The 14,069-nt window shown below is 37.3% G+C and overlaps 1 protein-coding gene across 3 annotated transcripts in view; it reads left to right on the forward strand.

Annotated features, from left to right (window-relative positions):
• ZNF420 (zinc finger protein 420) overlaps nt 1-4,759 on the forward strand; it is a 29,223-nt gene extending 24,464 nt beyond the window's left edge. For all 3 annotated transcript variants that reach the window (XM_037820216.1, XM_037820214.1, XM_037820215.1), the window contains one exon: nt 1,548-4,759. In XM_037820216.1, the coding sequence (XP_037676144.1) occupies nt 1,625-3,478 (1,854 nt within the window). In that variant the 5' untranslated portion in view covers nt 1,548-1,624 and the 3' untranslated portion in view covers nt 3,479-4,759. The remainder of the gene's footprint in view (nt 1-1,547) is intronic.
• The last annotated feature ends 9,310 nt before the right edge of the window (nt 4,760-14,069 follow it).

Below are 14,069 nucleotides of genomic sequence, written 5' to 3' on the forward strand. Positions count from 1 at the left end.
CATTACTCTTGTGGTGGATACATGACTTGAGCCTTTCTAGCTCTGTTTCTGTTGTCTGGTTTTTTCCTCCTGTTTTTCAGTTATTTTTTGTACCTTCATTTATCTGGCTATATTTTATTATATATATAATTTTTAAGATACAAAAATAATTTGAAGCCTTGGAATATGTTATACATCTCTAATGAAGATTTAAGTTTGCTTATGACAATCACCTTAATCCAGATTTCTAGGTTTGAATGATTCAGAGACAGGATTCAGACCCTGCCCAGGCTGGTCTACTGTTTCACTCGTACTCCTTGCTATAGCTCTAAGGACTTCCAACCCAAAGGATAGTGCTTATGGTATACCCTGGTCTCCAGTTCTTATTGACAAGCCCTATAAAACTGTCAAAAATGCTGCTTAGTTTCTTTGCCTTTCATTTGCCTTTTCTAGGATGAGAAGACATCCCTACGGGGAAAAATGTTCCCAAATGCTGTGTTCATCTCTTTCATATTTTTAACTCTTGGTCCACCAACTCTTTATGCCTTCAGTCTGGTACTTTTTATATTTGGTCCTATTTGTGTAATTGTTCTCAGTAAGAAAGTTGGTCTAAATTACCTGTTATTCTGCTACCAGAAATGGATGTTTCAGATTCAGCAACTGACATTTAAAACTGAGATATGAACATTGAGAAACAGCCAGTTTGCAAAAAGTGTCTCATACCAAGCAGTCGAAAGAGATAGAAGAGCCTGCGGTTGAAAAAGACCTGTGACTTTCTTAGAGCTGAAAAGAAGATAGGATATTTGTAAAATAGTGAGCAATGCCAAGAATGGCTTATGGGGAAAATCAGATATATAGGCAGGGACCAAACAGACCCAGGAGGGTTTTGTCGAAGTCAGGGAACGGAGTTTGGATTTTATTCTAAGTAATTTGGAAGCTGTTAAGTTTTTAGCAGAAATAGCAAATCTTGATATTAGTATGAATTAGAATTAGTTGGTAGAAAGTATTAAAACCAAAGCTCTCCATGCTCTTTTCCTGATTCATTGGATTCATATCCAGTAAGTCTGGGGGGAATATCTAGGCATCTTTAAATTTAGCAAGCTCTCCAGGTGATTTTGATCCCCACCAAAATCTGAGAATCACTGACCTTAAAAGTTTTCTTAATCTCTTCCCTTAACTTCTTAGGTGAGTTTTCATTATTCTCAGATCTCTCCCACGCCCTTCTTACATGTTAATGTATGAGATCGTTTTAACCTAATATTTTTTCAAACTCTAAATAGCAACACATTACAATGAGATCAGCTTATTGGGTTTTGATTCTGTGTGTGTGTTTGTGTATGAAAGAGAGAAAATAGAAAAGACTAGAATCATATAGAATAGAATAGAAAACAGAGTAGGTGTTGTAGAAGGTATTACTATGAGTCATAGTAAATAATATTTGAAAAACTCTGATGTAAGCCTTTTATTTATTATGGGTATTATTTTCCTGTTATTTCTTTTTTCTACTATAGAAGTTTTATTTCTCCTGAATCAATATCAGAAATGTTTGATTTTCTCTTATCTTTCAGACTTGCTTTCAAGAACTGCAAGAAATGACTTAATTCTAAGAAAGGACACTTATGAAACAGAATTATCCCTATGTGAAATGTCTTTCAGGCTTGAAAGCTGTCATCTTAAGGAGTCCAATTCCAGAGATTATTTGGAAGTCAAAAGCAGGGTGGGGAGGAAACAAGAAAATCAGAAGGAATATTTCAGTGAGGGGATGATCACACATGAAAAAATGTCCATTTTCAACCAGCATACTTACTTTTCTCAACACCCAAGATGTCAGTCTACTGAGAAACCTTATAAATGCAAGGAATGTGGGAAGGCCTTCAGACGAGCCTCACACCTTAGTCAACATCAGAGTATTCATACTGGAGAAAAGCCCTATGAATGTAAGCAATGTGGAAAGGCCTTTAGTCGAGATTCACAGCTCATTCTTCATCAGAGACTTCATACTGGTGAGAAACCCTATGCATGCAAGGAATGTGGGAAGGCCTTTACTCAAAGCTCACAACTTATTTTACATCATAGAATTCATACTGGTGAAAAACCATATAAATGTGAAGAATGTGGGAAAGCCTTTATTCGTAGTTCGCAACTCACTCGACATCAAAAAGTTCATACTGGTGAAAAACCTTATGAATGTAAAGAATGTGGGAAGGCCTTTACTCAGAACTCACAACTTACTCTGCACCAGAGACTTCATACTGGTGAGAAACTCTATGAATGTAAAGAATGTAGAAAGGTTTTCACTCAGCTTTCACAACTTATTCTACATAAAAGAATTCATACTGGTGAGAAACCCTATGAATGTAAGGAATGTGGGAAAGCTTTTATTTGTGGCTCACAGCTTTCTCAGCACCAGAAAATTCATAATGGGGAGAAACCATATGAATGTATGGAATGTGGAAAGGCCTTTATTCGGGGCTCATTACTTATGCAACATCAGAGGATTCATACTGGTGAAAAACCATATAAATGTGAAGAATGTGGGAAGGCTTTTATCCGTGGCTCACAACTTACTCAACACCAGAGAATTCATACCAATGAGAAGCCCTATGAATGTAAGGAGTGTGGAAAGACCTTTAGTCATGGCTCACAACTTACTCAACACCAGAGAATTCATACCGGTGAGAAACCCTATCAATGTAAGGAATGTGGAAAGGCCTTTAATCGTGGCTCACTCCTTACACGACATCAGAAGATTCACACTGGTGAGAAACCATATGGATGTAAAGAATGTGGGAAAACCTTTAGTCGTGGCTCAGAACTTACTCAACATGAGAGAATTCATACTGGTGAGAAACCCTATGAATGTAAAGAATGTGGGAAGTCTTTTATTCGTGGCTCACAGCTTACTCAGCATCAGAGAATCCATACTGGTGAGAAACCCTATGAATGTAAAGAATGTAGAATGGCCTTTACCCAGAGTTCCCATCTGTCTCAACATCAGAGACTTCATACTGGCGAGAAACCATATGTATGTAATGAATGTGGGAGGGCCTTTGCTCGTGGCTTACTACTTATTCAACATCAAAGAATTCATACTGGTGAGAAACCTTATCAATGTAAGGAATGTGGGAAGGCCTTTATTCGTGGTTCACAACTTACTCAACACAAGCGAATTCACACTGGAGAAAAACCCTATGAATGCAAGGAATGTGGAAAGGCCTTTAGTCATGGCTCTCAACTTACTCTACATCAGAGAATTCATACTGGTGAGAAGCCTTATGAATGCAAAGAATGTAGAAAAGCCTTTACTCAAAGCTCACATCTTTCTCGACATCAGAGAGTTCACACTGGTGAGAAACCGTATCAATGTAAGGAATGTGGGAAGGCATTTACTCGTGGCTCACAACTAACACAACATCAGAGGATGCACATCAGTGAGCAATCTTTTGAATTTAAGGAATGTGGAATTGACTTTAGTCATGGCTCACAAGTTTATATATGAATTATTTGACTCTGATTAATGTGGAGGGCCTTCTCTGACTGCTTATTCATTATCTTCAAAGAAATGTTAAAAATATGAGTTTGGGAGTACATTTGCCTCATAAAGCTCAGCATCACAGTTTTTACATGGGGGAAAGATAATGTTAATTCATGTAGAAAACCCTTCTATCATTACTGAAAACGTAAGAAACTTTAGCAAATTGTAATAGGGAATAATTCTCTAAGTGTAGGAAAGTTTTTAGCCATAGCATACGTCTTCAATGTCATTTTGGTTCTATCAGTTAATTTCTTTTATAATATTTATGATAATCAACCTCTGCTTTGGCTTAATCATTTGTAATATAGTCCTAAATAGTTTCCTTATAAGTTTCCTGGAAGTATTAAATGAGTTATTACACTAAAGCTCTTAGAACAGTGCCTTGAATATAGCATTATCAGAAATATTAGCCATCATTATCATTGTTACTTTAGAGAATTTGCATGACCAGAGGACACTATGAGCATAATGAATATTGAGTAATCTTTCATTAACCTACTTCCCAGACTATTTGGCAAGAAGACTGTATGCTGTAATAAATAAGAGAAAGCATTCATTCTGATCTCATTCCATGTGCTATAAGAGAAAATTCATACTGGAAAGAACCCCTGTGGATTTATTGAGTAGATTGTTGAGCCCAGCTGTTAAGAGACTTTGGGAAAGGTGTGAAGTAATTTGTAACAAAGTCCAAAAACTCATATTTCTTACCATCTATGACCACAGATCAAAAACATTTACAAATGAAGAAAATAACCAAAATAAATCTCTCCACTAGAAAATATTAACAAGCTTGAATGTATACCTTTTGATTTAAACTGAAAATAAAAACTGACATTGCAGACTGTTTTGAAATGAAAAATTATGAGAACCTGCATCAAAGACTGCTATTCCCCTACCCCAAATTCATTTTCCCTTTTTTAGCAACACAGTTCTGGGCTGCAAAACTCAGCCTTCCTTGCAGGTCAGTGAGATGGAAGTGGTAATTGTATGGTTAGGATATTTAGGAAACCCTTTTTACCTCTCCTCTTCCCACCCCCATTCCCACCCTGTCCCCACGTTGACATCTGAGTTGAAGCTCCAGCAGTCCTATGGAGACTTTGAGAATGGCAGCTGGGTATTAGGGATGGTGGAACAGAAATACAGAAGTAGTCTGCAAACCTGCTGATTTTGTAGAACAGCCATACCACCTATGGTCTGCCTACCTCCTGTATGTCTTTGTATAAAATTAAAATAAACCTTATTTGTTGCTGCTATTGTAGTTCTCTGTTATTGACATTAAATGAAAATTTTTAAGAAGAAGAAGTGGGGTGCTGTGGGTAAAAAAACTCAAATGTGGCAATGAGGCTCTCCCACCTCAGGCTAGAAAACTGGATTCTTGATTTTAGAGGCAGGACATTTGGTCAGACTTTTTGCCACTCTATTTTTTAAGACCTTGTGCCAGCACCTAAGGCTGTAATATAAGGAGAAATGGTCAGAGTGATTCAGAATGTTGCTGTTGAATTAGATGTTTCTTGCTGCTTTCAGTAATGTCCTCTGAAAAAGATTAATTCAGTGTAGAGTTAGCTAGGCCACTAGCAGAGATTGAAAGCAATATTGCTTTTTAGGGGATGTTATCTCTTAGCAGGTGTGCAATCCAGGTTGACTGTTAAGTTTCATAAATTTTGAAACTTGTGAGATTGAAAAGGCCAAAGTGATTCTCTGACCTTAACTGAAAGCATTTGTGGTGCTGTAAAGAGGCAATTTGAACAAGAAACGAGACCATTGCCCAATCATATAAAGGCGGTAATATGCTACCCTACCCAAACCTGTTCTGAAATTAGTCATTTATTGAGTGTTTACCACATTCCTGGCACTATCCTAGGTATTTGTGATATATCTGTGAACAATGCTAGCAAGAGGAGATAGAATAATAATAAATTGCACAGTGTATTAGAACATACATGTTTTAAAAATACCATTTAAAAGGAAATGGGAGAAACAACAATCCTCCACTGAGGATTGAGAATTGGCTATTGTATCAAGCAATATCAAAGTCACTGATGACCCTGAGAATAATAGGTTTTTTTGTTTTTGGAGCAGTGGGAGTAAATGCCTGATAGGATTCAAAATGGAGACAGTGAATGTAAAGGCAACTCCTTGGAGGCATTTTGCTGCCAAATGAAGCAAATCTTTTTTTTTTTTTTAATATTTAGGTGGGGGGATAGAAGTTGTGTGTTTTCAGGATGTAAGAAATAATAGCAATTTTGATCAGAATGACTTCATAGGGAAAAAATCATGGTGTAGGACGGGAGTTTTGCTGGAGCAACGACTATGCAGATGAGGGCTAGGATTTAATGGATGGAGGGATTAGCTTTAGATAATATCATTTATTGAGATGTATTCTGATAACTTCAGTGTTCTTATGACGTGATAAAAGCAAGGTCAACAGCTTCACATCTGGGTCCTAAGAATGAATATCCCCCCCAAAAAGGGTGGAAGTGCATATCATTCACACCTCAGTGGAAGACGGTTCACATTGTAAGAAAAGCTTATGGAGTATGATATATTGTGGTGGGCATCTTTGTAAAATAAAGATATTTCCATGCCTAGCTTTGGAAGTCACATAGCCTCAATGTTTGCCATTCTCTTTTGGTTCAGGCACTCACTTGTTAATGGGAGGAGGTTCTGGTTGTTAGAAAACCAAATAGGATGGGATATATTTATGTGGCCATATATTTTTGGAAAGCACAATCATCAACAAGATACCCTCATACATGAAGAATTTCCTCATTCCATTTTTAAAATTTTTTATTCTGTTACAATATATACAATCTAACATTTCCAGCTTTAATTGCATTCAGGGCTGTTAATTACATTCAAAATGTTGTATTACTATCAGGACCATCTGTTACCAAAACATTTTCATCATTCCAAATAGGAATGCTGTGCATTTTAAGCCTTAATTTCCCATTCCCTATCCCCACCCCATCTCCTGGTAACCTATATTCTAGATTCTGACTGTAAGTTTGCTTATTCTAATTGTTTCATATCAGTGACATTATACAATATCTGTCCTTTTGTGTCTGGCTTATGTCACTCAACATGATGTCTTCAAGGCACCCATATTGTTACATCTATCAGGACTGTTCCTTTTTACAGAGGAATAATATTCCATTGTATGTATATGCCACATTTTATTTATCCATTCATTGGGTGATGGACACTTGGGTTGCTTCCATCTTTTAGCAATTGTAAATAATACTACTATGAACATTGGTGTGCAAATATCTGTTCGAGTCCCTGCTTTAAATTCTTTTGAGTATATACCAAGTAGAGGGGTAGCCAGATTGTATGGTAGTTCTATACTTAGCTTTCTAAGGAATTGCCAAACTGTCTTCCACAGTGGCTACACCATTTTACATTGCCACCAGCAATGAGTGAGAATTCCCATTTCTGCACATCTTCTCTACACCTTGTTATTTTCTGTTTTTTTAAATACCAGTCATTCTAATGGGTATGAAATTGTTTCTCATTGTAGTTTTGATTTGCATTTCCCAGATGGCTAATGATGTTGAGCATATTTTCATGTGCTTTCTAGTCATTTATATATCTTCTTTGGAGAAATGTCTATTCAAGTCTTTTGCCCATGTTTTAAAATGCAATTTTGTTGTGATATATTCACATACCATACGATCACCCAAAGTGTACAGTTGTTCACATTATCATCATATAGTTGTGCATTTCATCACCACAATCACTTTTTAGAACATTACTCCAAGAAATAAAAATGAAAATAATAAAAGTAAAAGTATGAAAGAACACCCAAAACATCTCATGATCCTTCCCCCCACTCCCTTATTCATTTACTTTATGTCCCCCCTTTTCCTACTCATCTGTCTATATACTAGATAAAGGGAGTGTGAGTCACAATGTTTTCACAATCACACGGTCACACCGTATAAGCTATATAGTTATACAATCATCTTCAAGAATCAAGGATACTGGATTACAGTTCAACAGTTCCAGGTATTTCCTTCTAGCTATTCTAATGCACTAATAACTAAAAAGGGATATCTAAAAATTCATAAGAATAACCTTCAGAATGACCTTTCAACTCCATTTGAAATCTCTCGTCACTGAAACTTAATTTTGTTTCATTTCTCTTCCCCCTTTTGGTCAAGAAGGCTTTCTCAATCCCATAATGCTTGGTCCAAGCTCATCCCCGGCAGTCATGTCTATCCCATGTGGCCAGGGATATTTACACCCCTGGAAGTCATGTCCCACACAGGGGGGAAGGCAGTGAGATTACCTGCTTAGTTGGCTTAGAAAAAGGCCACATCTGAGCAATGGAAGAGGTTCTCTGTGGGGAGAGATGATTCTTAGGCACAATTATAAGTAGATTTAAGCCTCTCCTTTGAAGTAACAAGCTTCATAAAGGCAAGCCCCAAGATTGAAGGCTTGGTCTACTACAATGGTAGTCCCCAATGCTTGTGAGAATATCAGGAAGTCCCCAGGTGAGGAAGTTTAATATTTCCAATTTTTTCCCAGTCCTTCAAGGGGGCTTTGCAAATACATTTTTATTCTCTGCTCAGATTACTCTGGGATGTGTTGTGGCTTCATGTTAACCTGTACAAACCAACCAGATCTCACCAACTATTAAAGTTTCCATGTAATCATGGTATTTGAATAAACAGACCATACAAGTTAAATTATATAGCGTGCTACAGAAAATATAGATTTTCTACCAAATAAACATCAATTCCTTTGGTCTCACATAGGACTTAAAGTTTTACAACAGTCAATATCATCCTATTCCCTTTAGTCTGGTTTACCTAAGTCCTAACCAAGTCCTTTTGTTCATATCTCTAATTAAAGTCTCATCTCTTTTTCAGCCTCTTTAACATTTCCTGTATGGGGCAATACTGACATTCCTAGCTGCTGAACTCTGGCTCTGAGTCTCAGGTATCACACAGATACCTGAAGATCCAGGGGCTGACCAGGTTATACACAAACAGCTCATCATCTCAGAACTTAAGAATAGCCATTACAACTCATGAATAGATGTGACAGCTATAAGAACTTAGAATCTAGGAACCTTTACTGTAAGCCTTCCCCTGATATCTATGCTCTCAGATTCAACTCTCGGAGTTTGCACATTATAGTCAGTCCCTATTAGTGAGGCATTATAATGTTTGTCTTTTTGATTCTGGCTTATTTCGCCCAACATACTGTCCTCAAGGTCCACTCACGTAAGTGCATATCTCACAACTTCATTTCTTCTTACCACTGTTCAGTATTTCGTTGAATGTATACACCACAGTTCACCATTCCATTTATCAGTTGATGTACCCTTAGGTCACCTCCATCCATTGTGAACCTTGAATACTGCCACCATAAACTCCAGAATGCAATGTCCATTCATGTCCCTGCTCTCAGTTCTTCCAAGTATATACCCAATAACAGGGTTGCAGGACCATATTTTTCCCACTTTAAAAATTGAAATTTGTCTTTTTTTGTTGTTAAATTTAAGGATTTCTTGATATATTGTTGCATATTAAACCTTTATTGGATTTGTGGTTTCCGAATATTATTTCCCATTGTGTAAGTTACCATTTTGCTTTCATGATAAAGTCTCTTGAGGTGCAAATTTTTTTTAATTCGATGAGGTCCTATTTGCCTTTTTTCTTTTGTTGCTTGTGCTTTGGGTATGAAGTCTAGGAAACCATTGCCTAACACAAGGTCCTGAAGATGCTATGCTACATTTTCTTCTAGAAGTTTTATAGCTCTGGCTCTCATATTTAGGTCTTTTATCAATTTTGAGTTGATTTTTGTAAATGGTGAGGCTTAGGGGTCCTGTTTCTCTTTTTTGCTAATGGAGATCCAGTTTTCCTAGCACCATTTGTTGAAGAGGCTATTCTCTCCCAATTGAGTGGTCTTTGCTGCCTTGTCAAAAATCAGTTGGCCATAAATGTGAGGGTTGGTTTCTGAGCTCTCAGTTTGATTCTACCTATCTATATGTCTACCCTTGTGCCAGTATCATGCTGTTTTGATAACTGTGGCTTCTAAATAAGTTTTCAGATTAGGAAGTATGAATTCTCCAATTTTTCCTTTTTCAAGATGTCTTTAACTATTTGGGGTCCCTTACCCTTCCATATAAATTTGATGATTGGATTTTCCATTTTTGCAAAGAAGGTTGCTTAAATTTTGATTGGAATTACATTGAATCTATAAATTGCTTTGGGTAGGATTGACATCTTAAAATTTTGTCTTCCAAACCATGAACATGGAACAATTATTTAGGTCATTGATTTCTTTTAGTGAGGTTTTGTAGTTTTATGTGTTTGAGTGCTTTACACCATGGAAAGATTTATGCCTAGATATTTGATTATTTTAGTTGCTATTGTGAAGGGAATTTTTTTTATTGATATCTTCCTCCAACTGTCAACTGCTGTGTATAAAAATACTGCTGATTTTTAGGGGAAGATCTTGTACTTCCCACTTTGCTGAATTCATTTATTAGCTCTAGGAGATTTGCTGTAAATTTTTCAGGATTTTCTGTATGTAGAATCATATCATATACACATAGCAAAAGTTTTACTGCTTCCTTTCCAATTTGGATGCCTTTTTTCTTTTCCTTGCCTGATTGCTCTGATAAGAACTTCCAGTTCAATGCTGAATAACAGTAGTGGCAGTGGGCATCCTTGTCTTATTCCTGATTTTAGAGGGAAAGCTTTCAGTCTTTTACCATTAATTGGAATGTTAGCTGTGGGTTTTTCATATAAGCCCTTTATCACATTGAGGAGGTTTTCTTCTATTCCTAGTATTCTAGGTGTTTTAATCAAGAAGTGGTGCTGTATTTTGTCAAATGCCTTTTCTGCATCAATTGAGATGATCATGTGGTTTTTATTCTTTGTTGTGTTAAGGTGGCATATTCCATTAACTGATTTTCTTATGTTGAACCACCCTTGCATAGTAGGGATAAATCCCACTAGATCATAGTGTATAAGTCTCTTTTTGTAAAATTCAGTTTTGCTGAGGTGTACTCACATGCCAGACAATCTTTCACAGTGTACAATCAACTGTTCATAGTACCCTCATATAGTGACGCATTCACCATATCAATTTTTGACAATTTTCCTTACCCCCCAAAATAAAAAGAATAAAAATGAAAGTAAAACAAACAAAAAAAGTATTCTACCACCACCCCATTCCACACTATTTTTCATTTAATTTTTTTCCCTATTTTTCTACTCATCTGTCCATACACTGGATAAAGGGAGGGCGAGCCACAAGGTTTTCACAATCACACAGTCATACCATGTAGGCTACATAGATATAGAGTCATACAACTTTAAGAATCAAGTTATATATATATAGCTTTCAAGAATCAAGTCTACTGGGTTACAGTTCAACAGGTTCAGGTATTTCCTTCTGGCTATTCCAATACACTAAAAACTAAAAAGGAATATCTATATAGTGCATAATAATGCCCTCAAGTGGGACCTCTCCATTTGAAATCTCTCAGCCACTGAACTTTTATTGTGTTTCATTTCACTTCCCCCTTTTGATCAAGAAGATTTTCTCAATCCCATGATGCTGGGTCCAGGCTCATCCCCAGGAGTCATGTCCTGCATTGCCAGGGAGATTTACACCCCTGGGAGACATGTGCCACATAGGGAGGTGGACAGTGCATTAACTTGCTGAGTGGGCTTAGAGAGAGAGAGAGAGAGGGTCACATATGAACAACAAAGAGGTTCTCTGGAGAAGACATTTAGGCACAATTGTAAGTAGGCTCAGCCTCTCCTTTGCAGTAACAAGCTTCATGAGGGCAAGCCCCAAGTTTGAGAGCTCAGCCCACTAAATTGTTAGTCCTCAATGTTTGTGAGAATGTCAGTAAAAATCCAGGCGGGGAAGTCCAACATTTCTTCATTTCCCCCCCAGTTACTCCGGGAGAGCCTGCAAATACATTTTTATTCTTTGCCAAAATTACTTTGGGATGTATCAGGATTTCACACTAACCTTTAGAAACCTACCAGATCTCACTTCCTATTCAAAGTTCCATACAAGTTAAATTATTTAGTGTACTACAGAAAATATAGACCCTGCACCAAATAAGCATCTCTTTCCTTGGTCTCACACAGAATCTGACATTTTGAAACATGGTCAATATCATCCTTTACCCTTTGGCCTGATTTGCCTTCTTACTAACCAGATCCACTTCATTCATATCTCTAATTGAACTCTGAACTCCTTTTTAGCATTTTTAAAAGTTGCTTTATGAGGTAATACTGCCATACATAGCTGTTGAGCTCTAGCTCTGAATTTCAGGTGTTTCACAGATACCCAAAGTTCCAGCGATTATACACAAAGGACTTAGCATTTCAAAATTTGGAGAAAACCATTACAACTCAGGAATGCATGTAACCGCTGTAAAACTTACAATTTAGGGACCATTCTCAGACTTGACACATTATAGGTAGTCCATATTAGTGAGGCATTATAATGTCTGTCTTTTCATTTCTGACACACTTGATTCAAAATGCTGCCCTCAAGAAAAGCTTGAATGCATTTTAAAAGATAAATCATCAATTCCAATTCCTTGATATCATTTATGAGGAAACTAGGGCCCAGAGAGGAGATGTGACATCTCAAATCATGAGATTTTAGCTGAAATGAGAACTCAGATCTCCATACTCCTAGTTCAATATATTTTCAAGTAAAGTACATTTTCCAAATATGCTCCACAGATTCCACAGGATATTGACAGATGTTCCTCTGGAAAAGGTTAGATAAGCTACACTGCCTCTGGGTTAAACTAAATAGTGTTCTTTACTACATGACATCTTGGACATGTGTCTTGTGACACGTGTCTGAGAGCTCTACAAAATATATGGTATTTTCTCACACACAAAAAAAATGCTGTCCTCAAGATCTATTCACTTAGCTGTGTGTCTCACAACTTCATTCCTTCTTGCAGCTTCTCCATATTCTATTACATGCACACACCACGGTTCACCATTCCATTAATTAGCCAGTGTACCCTTAGGTCACCCCTATCCATGGCAAATCATGATACTGCCACCATAAGCACCAGTGTGCAAATGTCCATTCATGTCCCTGCTCTCAGATCTTCCAAGTATATATCCCATAGTGAGACTGCAGGACCTTATGGCACCCACATACTTAGCTTCTTGTGGAACCACTGCACTGTCCTGCAGATAGGCTACACCATTCTACTTCCCCACCAACAGTGAGTAGGGACAGTCCTCTCTCCCACATTTTCTCCAGCATTTGTATCCCTCTGTTTATATTTTCCCTGCAATTTTATAGAAGTATATTCACATACAATAAAATCATCCAGTGTACAATCAAGTGTTCACAGTATCATCATATAGTTGTGTATTCATCACCAAAATAAGCACTTGAACATATTCATTACACCTAAAATTTTTTATAAAAGAATGATAAAAAATATAAAAGAAAAAAAAATTAAGTCAGATAACAACAGCACTGTGAAAACTCCTATACCCATCTCTTACGTCCCCCTCTCATAGACATTTAGCTTTGGTATATTGCCTTTGTTACATTTAATGGAGGCATATTACAATGTTACTGTTAACAAGAGACTCCATTTTGCATTGATTATATTTTCTCCAATACCATCCCTTTTTCAATACCTTGCAAGGTTGACATTCATTTGTTCACCCCCATGTAAAAACATTTTTCTCTGCATTTAGTCACTGTGCCATTTGGATGTATTATGTCCCCCAAAACACCATGTTATTTGATGTAATCTTATGGGGGCAGACATATTAGCATTGATTAGGTTGGAATCTTTGGATTAGATTGTTTCCATGGAGATGTGACCCACCCAACTGTGGGTAACACCTTCGATTAGATTATTTCCATGGAGGTGTGGCCCTGCCCATTGAACATGAGTCTTGATTTAATCATTGAATTCTATATAAGAGCTCAGACAGAAGGAGCTCCCTGCTGGAACTCAGACATTTTGAAGATTACCACTGAAAGCTGACATGACATTTTGAAATGCAGCCTGGGAGCAAGCAGATGCCAGTCACATGCCTTCCTGGCTAACAGAGGTTTTCTGGATGCCATCAGCCATCCTTCAGTGAAGGTACCCTACTGCTGATGCCTTACCTTGGTCACTTTATGGCCTTAAGACTGTAATTTTGTAACCAAATAAACCCGTTATAAAAGCCAGTCCATTTCTGGTGTTTTGCATAGTGGCAGCATTAGCAAACTGGAACAGTCACCATCATTGATCCTCTAGGTTTCACTAAGTTATACAGTCACAGTCTTAATTTTTTACCTTTCCTTCTGGTGCTATTGCATGACCCTAGCCCTCCTCTTTCAACTTTACTCACAGACATCATTTAGTGCTCCTACAATATTGTGCTAGCATCACACACTACTGTGCTATCCATTTCTGGATCTATGCAATCAATCCTGTTGAACACTCTATACTCCTTCAGCATCAAATGCCCAATCTCTACCCTCTTTCTATCTTCTAATAACTTGTGTTCTCAGCTTTAACTCTCAAAGTTTGCTCATTACT

The sequence above is a fragment of the Choloepus didactylus genome, chromosome 27 (assembly GCF_015220235.1).
Source record: "Choloepus didactylus isolate mChoDid1 chromosome 27, mChoDid1.pri, whole genome shotgun sequence".
NCBI lineage: Eukaryota > Metazoa > Chordata > Mammalia > Pilosa > Megalonychidae > Choloepus > Choloepus didactylus.